The following is a 16,748-nucleotide window of genomic DNA, read 5'->3' as shown; positions in this document are numbered from 1 at the left end:
TGTGTGTGTGTGTGTGTGTGTGTGTATATCAAAATCACAAAAAAAATTTAATGAAAGGCAGCAGAGAGAAGAAAAAAATCTTATAATATCTGCATGGCTGCAAAAGTCTGCATGGCTTCAAGTTGTTTTTTATTTCATTTTTTTTTTTACCAGATATTCACCAGTGTGGAGTATTTGTGCGTGCATGTCCATCTGTTGACGTGCATCGTATAAAATCCCACACACGGCTGCTCTCCCTGCGTCTCCCTCAGGAGCTTCACTCTTACCTGTGAACATACGAACATCTTGTGCTTTTACTTTAGACCATCATGTGGCTCTCTGTAAACAGAAAAGCAGGAGTAAAGTGCCGGGCAGCTAAGATGGTACAGTAAGAGCCTCTGTCTCGTCACTGACCCCTACATCAGGTCTATAATCCTCCCCCGCCCCCCAAATCACACATGTTCCACCCAGCAACAGCACCACACCATCTCCCACTGTCAGGCCAATTATTATTCCCTTCAGCAGCGACTCTCCTCCTCCACCTCCTCTGTTTTTCTCCTCCTCCCCTGGAAGAGTCAGACCTCCTTTTTCTTCTTCCAGCTGTCTTCATCTCCCACCTGCCGATCTGTCTCCTCACCTCCCGTCTCTTTGTCTTGCACACTCCACTCCGCTTTCTATAAAGACCCTCCCGTTTCAAATAGTTCTCATTTATCAAAAGAGCTTCTGTAACGTCTGACCTCCGACTGATTGGCCAGAGAAATATTTAGTTTGGGTTTTTAATCAATGCTCAGGGATGAATAACATTGAGTTAATTACAAAACATCACAAGGATTTTAAGTCTTTAAAAGCTGAACATTTTACTTTAAAATTTAAATTTGAAATTAAAATTTACCTTTATTGAGTCGAGTTAAGTTTTATGACTGAGAAATAAATCTTTATTAGTGGCTTTTAAACATCTTTGTGTGGTTAAAAAAAGGGTTTGTAGTAGAGATGCAAAATATATCGGCATTAACATCAGTATCGTTGATATTGGTTATTTTTTAGAATATCTATCAGTCTGATAACTAAAACTGATACTGATTTCCCAGTTTTTAGCTTTGCGTTTCTGTTTTGGGAGGGGAGATGGTTGGTGAGTGGTATCTGTTTGATCATGTTTGTAACACTGTGCAGCCAGGAACAACTGAAATACAGAGCCGTGTCAGTGCTCTATAATTTGTGTGTTTGTGTAATATCTGTAAATATCGGTTATCGGCCATAGCAGCAATATCAATACTGGCTGAAATTTTCATATCAGGGCARCCCTAGTTTGTCAGTTACACCCTCTTCGGATGTTATCATCCATTAAATGGACATTATTAGCCATTATCAGTCCCATAGATTGGTTCAGACTGTCCCAACTGTGCCCCCTAGTGGGTTCTTCGTCCCATAAAATGGCTTCAGACTGTCAGCTGGTTAATATGAGGCATAAAGCCACTAAGGTTAATTTTAGAAAAAATGACCTGGGCTACGAAAAAGTAGACCAGACTCCGGCGGTAGCAGATTGTTGCATTCCAACGCATTTGGCACTGGTAACCCACTAGGGGGCACTGTTGGGACAGTCTGAAGCCATTCTATGGGACTGATAACRGSTAATAATGTCCATTTAATGGACTGATAACAGCRGAACRGGCTGGTCAGTTGRAGCTCTGTRACGTTGAGTTTACCAGACGTGATTAGCCCTCGGGATGTTGTGATTCTTTGAGRGTTCAAACTCCTTCACCTGAAAGCTTGATTGAGTCATCGACCGGCTTTAATGAAGAAAACTGGAGGTGTAACCACTTGAAGTGAGCGGTCGCCCTCCAGTGACGAGCAGCTAATTGAGGCGACCCGTCTTTATCTGCTGTGACTCGGCGTGGTTGCGTATTGATTAGCTTAATGTGTTTTATGTTGGCCCCGCCCACCCCTGAGATGATCCAGTGTCCTTTTAGAAAAGGCCAGCGTCTCGGCCAATTGGTGAGTAAGACTCAGCTCGTTGGTTTTAAGGCGTAAACGGGGAAAAAAGGCCCAACATGGTGTCGACTTAGCCTAATGTCCTGCTGTGTGGGTGTAATGACTCTGCTCTGTGTGTGTGTGTGTGTGTGTGTGTGTGTGTGTTAGCTGCCACCATCTGTGGAGCAGCAACTGTATCCTCCAGAGACCGCTGCCTTTGATTCGTACGTTTCCGGTCCTGCTTCATCTCCTGATCTCTTAAAAGGTGAGATGTTGAGACGTAGAAGTGTGCTCTTTGTTCGACAGGGGCGTCTGTGAACACATGACTCACAGCAACTGACATGAGTAGTTTCCAGTGATTCACCAGCTGTCCTGTGGGTGGAAGGACACTGAATCTGCAGCTGTCAGGTGACAAAACTACCAGTATTTTACACACATCATCTTGACATGTCTGCTCAGACATGCCTTTATAGTCCTTCGGTGTTACGAGACGGTTTTGTTGCAATAGTTGACGTTAAAGTTCATATCTTAAGCTCATAAAATGTGAATTTTTTTTTTTTTTGATGTTTGGTCACAGAAATGCACATCACTTTAGATTTTTCTGCAGCCTTCAGCAGCTTTTGATTGTCAGTGTCTCTATTCCCCGACTGCAGCGGTCCAGATCTGACTTACTCTGCACAAAAAAGCAGAAATACCAGCTTAGCATTTTAAATAGAGTCCCTTCAACTCAACGTCAAACCTGAGTAGATTCATTCTGAACGTTTTATTTTTTATCTAATTTGGTCTTTTGGGCTGATTTTAGATTAAACAGGCTTCTAGATGTTAATAAGTCCAGTGTGTGATGCTTTAGTTCAGCTCTCCTCGTCTTGGTTTTGCCTCGAGCAGAACTGACGCTCAGACATCTTTGATGTCACCTTCAGAAGAGGAGCTTCCCCTCTGAACTCCAAGTCTCCATCCACACCAAAGAATAACTTCTCTTCTTTCACTTCCATCAGTTAGAAGCTTCTGTGTAATTCCCAGTACAGTTATTTTATTCTTGAACAAAGAAAACTGACAGGAAAGCACTTTAAAGACAAACACAGTGGATACAGGCAGATAGAGGGGRTGGGTTTAGCTCGAGGCTGCAGCAGAAGGGTTTCAGTGCGGCTTCTGATCACGTTTTGCAGGTTTTATTGTGTCTCAAAACAGCTTTTTTTTTTTTGTTTTAAGTTTTCGTATTTTCCAAGTTTGGAAAATTACTATTCCAAACTGTTACCTTGTTTTTGAAATGAGCTAGGTATTTTTCACTTTGTCCATTCATAAAAATGTTTACACCATCACCAAAACGTCTGCTTTTCTTTCCTTTAACCTAAAGGATTGCGAACTTTACCACATCTATACAACTTAATGTGTGCCTATGTTCCAACCCTCACGTGTGGTCATGAGGCGTGGATCATGAGATCCTGGATACAAACGGTTGAAATGAGCTTCCTTCGTAGGGTGGCCCGCGCTCCGCCTTAAGGCTGGTTTATAKTTCGAGTCACACGTCTTGTTCCTCCTGCTGAGTGACAAAACATTGCACAACTTCTGTCTGCTCTCGCGCTGCTATCCCCCGATAAGTTGTTGTGTGCATTGACCCCAGTGAGAACTCTGCGATGCGGACCTTGTGGCCCGCAGCGTGTGATTGGTCATAACTTTATGGGCGTGTTTGTTCATGAGGAGCAATGCAGCCCCGAGGAGCTGGACTTAATGGAAAATATTGAAAGAGAGATCAGAAGATATGTGAAATATACACCAAGAAAACACAAGACAACACACCCGACATCTGTCTTCACARCTGCAAAAATGGAGAAAATTTATTTTGTTTAAAAGGATTTTTTGTCTGAAACCTGTTGTTCAAAGAGTTAGAGCAGCTGATCTTCAGATTTCACGTCTTTTCCATCACCACCATTAAAAAGAAGAAAAAAGGTTTTTCCTCTGCTGACTCTTCTTCACCCAACACYACACTGATCATTGAATGATTTAAAAAAACAATATTCAGCCATCATTATTGCTGTTTAAGTACTTCTATAAGCTGTGGGAGGGCAGGGGGAGGAGCTATGATAATCTATGTCCCGCAGCGTCTTCAGCTCGTTTATACTCGCTCAGGAAAAAGGCGTTCAAAGTGACGCAATCACCAGCTCGCTGTCTCACGTCGTGTTGAAGTATAGCCCAAGCTTTAGAGAGAGGGTGAGGGGCRCCGTCATCCAGGGGGAGCTCGGAGCAGAGCCGCCGCTCCTCCACATCAAAAGCAGCCAGCTGAGGTGGTTCATCTGATCAGGATGAGCAGAACGAGATGGAGATGGTTATCTGCGGCAGCCATCTTGAGCCGGCACAACTAATTAACTGAGTTAGAATTTTTGTATTTTCACAGTGAAMATTTGTGCTTTAGGAGTTTAACAGGTAAATAGTCGAATGTAGTAACCATTTCTGGGGAAATTGATGGGGTTTTTTTTACTGATCTAACATCTAAACACACCACACCTATCAMTTTGGTGAAAACTGCTCTCCTCTGRATTTCTATCATTTATACATGACATCTGCAGTTGCAGTCCTTCTAAAATGGCACAACTTTCATGCTAATTAAAGAGCCCCGRTCAGACAGTTTTCACACTTTGAAGCACTCCGAGCTGCAGCAAAACTGGGGCAGAAAATATCACCTGGCTTTTTTTTTTCTTCCGTGCAGACCAGAGAAGCCGCCGCCGTGCTCCACCTGTTAACTGTTYGGATTATTTTTAGGTTCCTGTGTAGGTGTGAGTCTCGAGTGTTTGTACTGCTGCCTGCTTCTTGTAGCAGACAGAAACAGAAGGATGTGAAGCGGAGACAGTGGGATAGTGAGAAAAATGCTCAGATGGGTGGTTAACACTGAAAGGCAGCAAAGAGTGAACGAGGATATTTAAGAAACAAAAGATTTTATTATCTTTGTGTGTTATTTATAATTGCATCTTGTGCCACTGGTGTCTTTAACTACAGCTCTGTAATTCATAAATTCATACTTAAATAGTCATCTTTAATTAAAACTGTATTTCTTTATTGAGATGAATATATTTGACCTTTTGTGTTCACTCTCGAAGGCACTGCAAGGTGAAAATGAGAAGTTGCTTCTTGTTTCCATAGAGACACAAAAYCTGTTCATAACAAGCACTGAAATAAAAAAATATATCAGTAAAAGATGCCTAAATACATGACATTTGTTCATGTTTCCTCCTAGAGGGGGCGTGTCACTGGGCTGCTGCTGTTTGAGGAGAAAAAACACATTTTTTTCTTGTTTCACTGAGTTCTAGCTGCSCAGCCACGTTTTGAGCTGCTAACGTTTTAAAACCACAACCTGTTGTTCTACGCATCGCTGCAAGCCCACTGAAAGAAAACYGGACAATTGTGTGTACGTTTAACTTAATACGTCTTCATAACCAGATAGGAAATACACCAATATTTGAATGTTTGAACGTAAAGGCGCTCTTTAATACACAGGCAATCATCCAGTTCAATCGATGGTCATATTTACCTCACGGGTTATTGCTAAACCGTTAGCTAAAAGCTACAGCTAGCGAACGTCGTCGTAGGGCGAATGAAGCAAAAACAAACAAACCTGAGATCATTTCCTCTCCAACTCTCCAGTTCTTCTTGGAAATGTTGGGACCGAATCACAGGATTTATTGCTTCCGCCGTGCTTTCAGCAAAGGATTCAGGAAACAATGATACTATTGTAACCTTCCTCAGGACCTGACTCCACCTATTTTCATTGCGTCATCAAAAATGGCCAGCTTACGGCTGAAATCAGGTCCTCATACCATTTTCCTGTTCTAGTGTTGAAACAAAGMTTCAATTAAGTGTTGAAAGTGTGTTCAGGCATGCATCTTACCTACATGCACCTCCTGTTCTGTGTAGCCATCTTTGATWGCCACTCAGACCAGTCTGTACATAAAACGGTTCATGCAGGGTCTTAAAAGGTCTAAAAAAGTCTAAAGTTTGAAAAACTAAAATTTAGGCCTAAAAAAGTCTTAAACGCCCAGATTTTCATCCAAAGTCTTAAATTTAATTTTGTCAAGTCTTAATTCTTTTAACTTTCAGTCATTCCCGAGAAGCGTTGACTGCATAKATAAATAAAGTATCGTAATCAGAGGTTCATGTGATCTGTCTTCATGAAGTTCTAAGTTTGCTACCGGTCTTTGTGCGTGGTTAAACTACAAATCCTGTGATAACTGCAGGCAAAAAATGGCACAGTTTACTTCCATGTTTCTGACCTGTTTGCCACTACACCCCCCCTGCCCCCCGCCCGCATGCGGCAGCTTGTTCACCCGCCAAAAAAACAAAGAAGTTCAGTCATGTCCGCTGCTTGTCGTTTAAACATGGGAAAGTGTGTTTTCTATGACACTTGGCTTCATATCAGTGATTTTTGCACTCGGTTGGAAGCAGTCCACAGCGATCAGATATGACCGTTTCATTAAAATAAATAAATAAAATAATTTTAATTGGTATCAATAAAATGTTTCTATGTTAAAATTTCCAGGACCATTTGACTGTTACCGMTAATGTGTCGGTTTGGTCTTAAGTGTCATTCCTAATGGTCTTAAAAGGTCTTAAATTTAACTTACAGAAACCTGCATGAACCCTGATTAAAATCATCCATATATTCACAAAAATAATCGCAGAATAAAGAGATCATTATTCACCTGAGAAAAGACTACAGAATGTGTGGTGCTTTTAAAAATCAGTAGTAAACAAACCCCAATAAATTGCTTCACTACAACAGCTAAAATATGCTGAAATTYGCAAAAGGTTAATGAAGAACAAAAGTAGCCAATAGCTAAAAAACATAACTGGAGCAAATCTGAAAAGGGGCTTAAATTAGCTGAAAGTCAGCTCCTGAATCAGCTGKACATTTTAGCTAATAAATAAGCTAAAGTAGCACAAAGTGCGTAGACGTAATTCCAAAAGCGTAAATAAAAAAGCCAGCGCAGCAGTAATCCAGTGTAACTCGTTAATGTCTTAAATTAGGAGCTGACAGTTTTTACTGATGGTGATCTTCTCCTTCACGGTTTCCTTCCATCCAAACACAAACGAGGTGCTTTTGGGAGAGTAAACCAGGACTCGTGGGGCTCGAAGGGCAGAAGTGGACCCTGGGGGGACGGAGGGGTTTTAGACTAAAGGAAAGAATTGATTTTCCAGTGGAAGAGGCCGTCCAATGATGGGCCGAGTCCTGCCCCAGGGCTCCGACCAGCTGGAACCAGAGAGGCCAGACAGTGACCTTAAAGCCTCAACAGGTCACGTTGGGTTGTGTTTTTTTTTTTCTTCTGGTTAAAGTGTTGATGTGTGTTTCATTGAACAGGCGGCATGAAGGCTGTGTGAGGACATGTTGTGTGTTTCTGCCCTTCAGGAGGAGAGCAGCTCAGCCTCTGGCTTTTCTTAGAGTCGTACCYGGACGAGAGACACCTCACACCCGTGCAAAAAAAAAGAAAAAAAAAAAACACAAAACCAAACCAAATACAGAGCCATTGGCCGGCAGCCATGACAGATGGGGGAGTTGAGTTCACGGGAGGTGTTGCCATGGAAACCGGCACCAGCGCTACCCGTGAGCCGAGCCGCAGAGCTGCGCGCGGCGTGGGCAGCCCTCCTCCCCGTTGTTTACCACTCGGAGTTCGTTGKGCAACAAAGCCCCGTGTCAGCAGGTTCAGAACCGGTCCGGGAGCGGAGAGGACGAGGAGCGGCACGAGTAAAACAGTGTCACCTGGACACAGGGTTCCCAGGGGTCCTTGAAATCATTGAAAGTTTGTGAATTTGAAAAAAATGAATTCAAGGACCTGGAAAGTTTGTGAAAACAGCCAAAAATTACACTTGTCCTTGAAAGTCCTTGAATGTTTTTTGGGGATTGAAGTTCTCTATTCACACGACTGATTTTTATCATTTGTAAAATAAAATAAAAACCTTACATTTGTTACAGTGGATAACTCAGGATTACTGTAAACTGACGTGACTTTCAACAAATAACTTGAGCCAGAGTCATAGTTTTACCCAATCAGAGCAGAGTAGGGCGGGTCTTTCTTTCAGAGCCCAGGTGAGAGCACCACAGCTCCTCCTGTCCTCACCGAGTGTCTGGACKTGTTCACATCCCCTCCTCCCAATCTGAGCTGCTGAACCTCCCAGGACATAATTATATGTCCATGTATTGTGGATATGAATGTAGTGTTTACATTTAATCCACTTTATTTCATTGATTCTGGCTCAACAACTTCTATGTTGTTCATTTTTCATTAAATTTACATAGTAAACCTGTTTATTGGTAACATTCTGCAGTAGCAGTAGGTAATTGCTGTTGCGCATTCTTGGATTTGAGGAAACTGGTACTGGAAAGTCCTTGAAAGGMCCTTGAATTTGATGTTGACCAAGGTGTGGGAACCCTGTGGACAGGTGTGTCAGGAGGAGGAGCTCCAGAGACAGACGAGCTTTGAGCCTTCTGGTCTGAGCTGCTGTAACCTTTCCTCCACGTTCCCCACCCCACCCTCTGCTGGGTCTCACACACTGTATCCCCCCTCATCGATCCTGTTTAACAGCAAACCAGACAAAGCTTCCCTCCTCCCACAGAGGAGCTAACTGGATCTGAGCCTGGACCAGTTCTTCACAGAAATCATCAGAATGTGAAAAAACAGCTCCATAATCCTGCAGATTTATCTTCATCTCTCCTAAACATCATGTATCAGCTGTGTATCCACACACACCTCCTAAAAGTTTTATTTATTTATTTTTTCATATTTTCCATCATAATCAAAGCTGATGATTGTGGATGATTGTGTTTCTGCGTGGCTGAGTCTCGCTGCGCTGCTGTAAGATGTGTCAGCGTGTTTCAGTGACTCAGTTTGTGTGCGTGATCATGATTTATGGCTCTAACGGTTGTGTGGAGGTCTGTAATTGGGAGCAGRGTGTCATGAATGTAATGATCAGATTATGATGCCGTCTGTGAGAGAGAGACAGAAACGATCATTTATGGCCTCAAAGCATCTGGTTCCTGATCGATCTGCAGGTTCAAGACTCGTTTGTTTTRGTTYCCTCCGCCAAGGGCGAGGTAATGTTTTCGGTCGTGTATGTCTGTCGTTCTGTCTGTGGACAACTTTACTCAAAAACTTGCGGACAGATTGTCATGACATTTTTACCACATGTGGTCAAGGAACAAATCTTTAAATTTTGATGATGTTCTGGATCACGATGCGGATACAGGATTTTTTTTCTTTTAACACTCTGAGATCGGCAAAGCTGTGATGCTTTCACAGGGCTTCCGTAAAAAACAGTGAGCTGGATTGGACAGCACGGACTTCAAACTTTATTAATTTGATTTGATTTATTGATTCAACAGGAAAAGATTACTAAAAATCAAGCCTGACTCAGCATAATTGCTGTTTTACAGCAGGTTCCTGTTCTGCAGCACATAAAACACTCAGAAATGCAGCATCACAATCACATCGTTATACACCATAGACACAAAGACAAACAAGCACACCAAATTTCAGGAAGGCAGCATTTGCAAAATAAGACGTCTAAATATGAGCACAACAAAAAGTGTCCAGCAGATGGCAGACAAGATTCTTCTTAAAGGGCTGTAGTTTTGAAATGGACTTTATGTTTTGAGGAATGTCATTCCATGCTTTAGTATAAACATAGAAGAATGACCTCTGGCCATAAAATTTGGCAATATCAGTTGTCCTTTTGTAACAGATCTAGTTGATAGTTTATAAAAGTAAAGTTAAAACCAGATTTAATGATGAATAATTTTTGCCATAATATGCACATTTAGAGAACGTTTTGTGACCAGGAAGTGCATGACTGCACCATGAAACCTATTTTTCCCATTTCCTCAAACACACCACATTTCCGAAACAACCAATCAAAACAGTTTGTCTCTACTAGGCTTGTAAACAGAGAGCTGCCGGGCCTCAAAGTTTGGAGATGGGGGGAGCCAGGAAGCACTTTATAAAGAGAGTCAAACCATTACAAACTCATACAAGGGGATAAAACAGACGTTTTACATGGTGAAATGTGACTGATGAAAACTTAGGAGCTTAATCCGACACCAGTTTGACGATGAAGAACGCCGGGTGACGAGTCTGACTTTTATTTCACATTGGACTCCGCCGAGAAGAAATCCCTGCATACTGCCTGCTTAAATGTTCACTACGTCACAACTTATTCAGCAAATGTGTTTCCATCTCTGCTTTTGTGCATTAACTCTTACAGGATGGGGGAAATTGGTCTTGGTGGAGGTTTGCTCCTAGTTTTTATTATTTTTCTGTTTTCTTCCTCTCATGTTTGATTATTATTGTTATTTTTTGTGTCCGCAGCGAGAAGAGGAAGCTGCAGGTGAACGTGGCGAGTCCCATCCAGTGCAGCTTGAACGGCAGGAAGTGCACCGTCGTCGTCGAGTCCAAGATCAACCAATCACAGCCCGACTTCACCAAGAGCCGGGCCGGTTACATCCTGAGCGTTCCTGGAAACTAACGTGGGCCAAAAAAAAAAAAAAKCCAACAGTTTCAGACCAGGCTGGGATCACGTCTGGAGTTTCTGTTCAGCTCTGCAGAGATGCTGTGTTCCTGTCGGATCGGAGGGATTAAATCCCCGTTTTCCAAATTGATGCCAAACTCCACCTCCTCTGCAGAGGACGTTAGTTTCAAAGACGAGGTTATRAGTCGTGCCCCGAACATCCACAAGCGTGGAGGTTTTTCTCTTTTTGTTTTTGTTTTTTTACTCAGATTTCTGTTGATTCGCTTTGTGCAATATTTAAATCAGTGCAGATTGTTTGTTGTGAGTCAAGGTGAGAGCGGATTATTCCAGCTCTGTTCTCAGAACCAATAATGTTGCCTCATCGGAGAGAAAGCCAGAGGGTTCAGCCGGGATTATAATCCCTGAAGCCCCCCGTGTGTCGGATCAAAGAGGAAACCTTTTATGCACCGTTTTGTTTTGTCATGTCTGCTTTAAAGCAATATTTTTTTTTATTTTAAATAATTTCAGTGCTAATGATGTTAATGAAGCAGGACCTGGAATGTCCACGTTTAGTTTATGAAATGTTTACAGATGGAGCGGGGCCAACGTCTGAGACGCTTAGTTTGGTTCAGAATYTGTTGATCAGATTCTGAACAAACCCAGTTGAACATGTTCAAATCGAATAATTTAAATCCTGTATTTTTGTGCTGTTTATGACTTTATTCTGCTTATAGAGAAAGAGAAGTGCTGTGTCAGCGCAGTGCCGCGTTATAAAATTGAATAACAAGCAGCAAAATCAAGATAAGAATCCAGAGTTAAAGTTTCTGCTCGGCATCGAGTCCAGTTCTGTTTAATCAAAACCCAGCTTCACTTTCTGTTATTGTGTTTAGGGAAGAGCTTTTTTAAGAAAACCAATAAATATTCCTGTGATCGTCACAGAGAGCCACACGCCTGCAGGTTAGTAGGTTCAAAACCCAACATTTCTGACTTCCARCACCTCTTCAGAAACTTTAACTTTTTTTCATCCAAAGGCAGAAAACCAAAAAGCCGGAGGGACACGGTGGTTTTTACAGTTCCCTCCAGCCGACAAACGTTGAGTTTTCACGTTGCTTCAGGTGTCGTTACATGTTCTGCTCTGAGTTCTGCTAGTAATACTGCTTTAATTTACCTACATATAGTGGWGGAAAAACTAGTACTCAGTGATTTTTTTTATTTCTTCCCAAAACAGCCAAACTTTCWGAAATCGGCTTCTTTTTCGCTCGTTCTTTACCTGCTTATTTTCCTCTCTGATGTCCTCCACCTTTAGTTTATTTGTTCTAAAACACGCTGAACGACCTGCCGCCGTGTTCAGGTGCTGGGCGAGAGAGAAAAGCTTTGAACTGTCGACCACGACCGTCAGCTGAAAGAGAGAAAATCYAATGGTTGAAGACTTTTGCACAGCATCATTTTTATTTTATTCTACTTCGATGCAGAAAACTGTTTGAGTTTGATCTGTGCCTTCGGACTGAGGAAGTGACTCTGGTGGTGTGAGTGTGTGAATGTGTGTGTGCGTGTGCGCCCTCTCTGCTCGTCGTTAAGATGAAGCTCGTGTCACTTCTCCTCTCTCTGTGCTCTTTAGTCCGGGGGTGGGGAGGGAGGGGGAGGAGCAAAGCCTCGTTTGACCTTCTCTCCTTCCTTTCTTCGCTCCTCCTCTCCCTCCATCTTCACCCTSGTTTCAGTCCAGCTGGCCTGGAGCCCAGCTGCAGCTTGCTGCAGGTCGGCTGAGGGACGTGTGTTTAAACTTTAAGGTTTGGACGTTGATTTGCTTCCGTTTGTGAGAAAAGAACTCGTCAGCGCTGCGCCGGAGGCTCCTCTCTGCGCCGCGACTGTTAGGAAACGAGTTGGCGACTCATTGTGAGAATATTTTTTTCTGTCGTTTTCCTGGCRCTTTATCTTATTCGCCTCTGCTCATCGTACCACCAACATAAAAGTGCTTTTTTAGGAACTAGTTTCAGCAGCGTATTAATACACGTATAGTGCAGTTAGGCTCTAAATAAATAGAAATTATATTAAGCAGTGTAAACAACTGGTTGATTCTGGTGTTTTTACTCCACTTGTTCATAAAAAAACAAAAACATCAGGTTTATTTCAGAACTAAATCCCTTCTAGTGCTTTTTTTTCCYTTCTGGAAGCTGAAAACGGTTCAACTGGTTGGAAAAAAAAATGGGTATGAATATGAATGTCAGCGCTTGTGCCATTGTTTTATTTCATCCTGATGTTTTCTGCGTTTTGTTCCTAATTTCCCTGTAATCAAAGCAGCCGAGTTGTAACAAATCACTGTTTGTTGTTTTCAGTGGCTTTAAGTCAGATGTGTATGTTTATTCAGTAAGTGCCTAAATTTATATTAAGTTTATATTTTGTAGTTTCATAAATCTAAAGATATAATATCCAGAGGGAAATGCTGTAATATCATTTTGTGCAGATTATTGTTTTTGTATAAATGTAGACTTTTTATGAAGCCCCACACTGACGCATCTATTAATCAGTTTATTAATAAATTGATTTGCTTCTCTGCTGCTGTTTCAGTCTCTAACCTACATTCAGATGTTTTGTTGACGTCAGAGTCGCWGGAACAGCTGTTTGACCGAGTCACGTGCAGAAACTCCCCTTCCTGCATCCACTGGATCCCACTGATGAACGAATGAATCCACGATAAGAAAACTTCCTCTGTCTTTATGAGGACGGAGTTTGCTTTTAATATTTGAAATTGTGTGTCTGAGTGGATTTGAAGGCCTGCGGTCAGAAAACAACAGGAAGATTCTGTTTGACCCAAAATAATCCAAAATCTGGGTTAAGCTTTATTTTAGGTCAGAACTTTCAGGACAAAATGAGTTCAGACCAGTGGCYGATCTAGGATTTTTCAGTATAAGGGGCAATCGGGGGGCCACAATATTCATAGAGGGGCCAAGTATTTGTTCAACATGCTTGCACACAAATCCCCAGTTTTTGTAAGGTTTATACATTTAATCAGTCACGTGTTCAAACATTTGTAAAAGCTTGCTCAGTAAATTCTCCTAATCAATTTTACATGATTTTTAACTGCGTATTTGTACAACATGCTCGCACACAAATCCCCAATTTTTATAAGGTTTATACGTTTAATCAGTCACATGTTCAAACATTTGTAAAAGCTTGCTCAGTAAATTCTCCTAATCAATTTTACATGATTTTTAACTGCATATAAATAAAATATTCTCAAACACACAGCATGTAAGAAAATCTAGCCATTGTTGTCAGTAAAAAAAACTTTTTTTTCTGCAGAATTGTTCAAATTGAAAAAGACCTGATTCATGTTGGACTTTTGTATTTGACTCATTGGCGCCACTYGTGGTTGGAAGTGGAACTGCAGTCACCATCATTGTTCTTGGGCAAGGACAGGGGCACTTCAGGGGCCCAATCAGATTTCAGATAGGGCCAATGCCCCTGTGGCCCCGCCCCTAGAACCGCCCCTGGTTCAGACGATCAAAGCAGGACAAGAACGGCTGAACGATCAGTGCTTTTTATTTCTCCATCACAGTACAAAAATAAATAAAAATAAGCAGAAACATGTTAAAAAAATTAAATTACAGTGAAAGGGAGGGGTTTTCTTTTAAAAAAAAAAACTTAACCAACACCAGCCTGGCGTTTGCTCCTCATCCCTAAAGGAAAACAACACATTCTTTGTTACAAATAAAATGTTGACTCATTTATTCACACTCAGTCAGTCACACACCTTCATGCAGCCCACTCATTGCTGCTCTTTTTTGATTTTTTGATTTTTTATGACCTGTTTTCTTTTATCTACAAATTACGCAACAGGATACAGAAAAGAACGGGACAGAAGTCCTTTAACTACGGCTTTAGTCTTTTTTTTTTTGACTGTTTTGTAAGCTTATAAACAAGTGTGATGATGGAGGTGAAACATGGCCCGTCTCACTGAGGCGGACTGAAACAGATTCCCTGCTTCCTGTTTGCATTTAGAGCTGGATGCAGGTTGTTCCCTTTGATTTCCATCAGAAAGGAAAACCCGTTCAGGATGTTTGTCGCTTTTCAAAGCAACAGCGYAGCTAAAACGCTGTAAATCTCCTCTCCTCTGCATGTTCTCCCTCTGCAGGCTGCAGCGGGTCGCTGATTGGCTGGAGGTCGCCTCGTTTCCTCCACATCCAAGAACTGGTGCTGATTGACTCAGAGGATGGGTCACCCTCAGGGTTCTCTGTGCTTTTCTCCTCATTTCAACCCTTTATTCATTTTATTTAAGTTCTGCTTTGCGTCTGATATGTGACCGGCTTCTAAATCAGAGCAAAAAAATCTGTTTTCAGGACATTTTTCTGAAGCGAGGTTGCCACATTGATGATGGTCAGATTTGATGGAGGTTTTGATCTTACGGGCCCTTTCATAATAAATGATGAATCCCTGCGACATTTATGAACAAAAACCAGATCAATCTTCATTCCCACCAAAGATAAGCACACCTTCTGCCCCCTTAAATTCATCTGAATGTGCCAAAAATAATGAATACTTAAATGGCGAGAAGCTAAAATGAGATAAAAATCCTCTAAAAACAGTTAAATATCTGAGTTTTCTCAGATCTGTGGGATTTTCATCAAAGATATGGCACCGTTATAACATTTTTCAATGCTGAATTATGAGCAAAAAATAATTAAATAAACAAAAACAGCATTCCAAACAAGAAAAAGAACTTCCCTGGTAAACAATGAGCCTATTTCAGCAAGCAGAGCTAAATGAAGCTATAGTGTCACTTTGTTCACGGCATTCTCTAATGCAGCTGATTTACAAATCAAGTAAAAAGTAGCCTCGGCTCCTGGAGAGTCTGTAAAACTGCATGGCACACGTGCAAAATGGTACATTTTTTTWAAAGAAATAAAWGTTTTAAAAAAGCAAAAYCAACTTGTTTGAGCAAATACAGCCCCGGCTCTGAGAGAATCAGAACATTGTGTGAAATGTAAATAAAACCGAAATCAGTGAAAGGCACATCTCATGAAACCCATRATTAATTTAAACGGAACATGGAGAACCTGTCAAATGTTTAAAAAAATGATACCTAGTTTGGAAAAGAACAAGGCGAGTGGTTTAACATTGTTAAAATATAAGGTCTTCCCTGAAAACTACGCTATGGTTCTCCAAATGTGCAAACTGCTCCATGCCAGAAGCACTAATGCACCCCCATAGCATCAGAGAGGCAGGGTATCACTTTGGACATGGCGGTTCAATCGATACAACTTACTTTATGCTTATTGCTCAATGCCAATGACTCAACAAAACCAGCAAAATGTCAAATGGCATCATATATTTATAATTGATAATTATAAATATATTCATTTAATTTAATTATTTATAACTATTAATTATTTAAACCGAAGTGTGACCAAACGTCTGCTTTTAAGGATGAATACTGCGAATACTGCTGGCCATTTCGCTTACTTATTGATCTCACCTGCAGCTTGTTGTTCCTGCTCTGAACAGGAATCCCACATCGTTATGCTGCCCCCTAAGGGCTGGGGGGTGTATCGATATTAAAAGAAAGATCATTTTAAAAAATATCAATAGATTTTTATGCACATAGTCCTGTTCCTGTTTAATACGTAGGTCATGGCGTTTGTAGTTTCTTTAAATAAATTGAATTTATTTGCCACAGTCTGTTTTAAACAYGCTTTGGTCCGGAGAAGACGGCAGCATTTCTGGGTGGTTTTTCACACATGGCTTCTATTTGCATGATAGAGRTTTAGCCTGCATTAGTGGCTGGCATGGTGATGTCCAGGACAGAGCCAGAGATCACGACTCAGCCTCGTCTCATGGTACTTATTTCTACTTATTTTGTATTTAAAAGTGAAATATAAAATCATAAAACACCAACCAAAGCTCCGACATAATGTTTGCCATGTTCCGTCGTGATGAAATCTGAGTTTATGAGATTTACAAATCACTGCGTTCTGTTTTTGTTTACATTCACACAACTTTTTCAGATCCCCTGTTGTAAATGAGCTTCAAAGACAAAAAAAAAAAGATCCATTTACATGTTTCAGTGTTTGTTTGTTTTTTCTAGATGAAAATAAAGTCTTTCTGAACACACATAATGTACATCCACTGGCTGTTTGTCTTTTTTTTAATTATTAATAATAATTTATCAAAAGTCCCACGAATGCAGCGTCCAGTCGTCCACAAAACCAAAAAAAAAAAAAGTCCCCGGCTCCGTCTCTGACGCCTCGAGCTGTTCTGTCCTCGGGTGGTCCGATCTGCATCAGCAAAAACCCCGATCCGTGTTGGAGGAAGGGACG

At 41.3% G+C, this 16,748-nt stretch overlaps 1 protein-coding gene across 1 annotated transcript in view; it reads left to right on the top strand.

Annotated features, from left to right (window-relative positions):
- myo1d (myosin 1D) overlaps positions 1 to 12,986 on the top strand; it is a gene marked incomplete in the record, with an annotated part of 90,283 nt that extends 77,297 nt beyond the window's left edge. Inside the window, 1 exon segment of the mRNA XM_014014732.1 lies at positions 10,296 to 12,986. Within this exon segment, the coding sequence (XP_013870186.1) occupies positions 10,296 to 10,452 (157 nt within the window).
- Between the last annotated feature and the right edge of the window lie 3,762 nt (positions 12,987 to 16,748).

This window comes from Austrofundulus limnaeus, unplaced genomic scaffold, assembly GCF_001266775.1.
Source record: "Austrofundulus limnaeus strain Quisiro unplaced genomic scaffold, Austrofundulus_limnaeus-1.0 Scaffold119, whole genome shotgun sequence".
Classification (NCBI taxonomy): domain Eukaryota; kingdom Metazoa; phylum Chordata; class Actinopteri; order Cyprinodontiformes; family Rivulidae; genus Austrofundulus; species Austrofundulus limnaeus.
The sequence above is the reverse complement of the archived record's forward strand: the minus strand, read 5'-3'. Positions and strand labels throughout refer to the sequence as shown.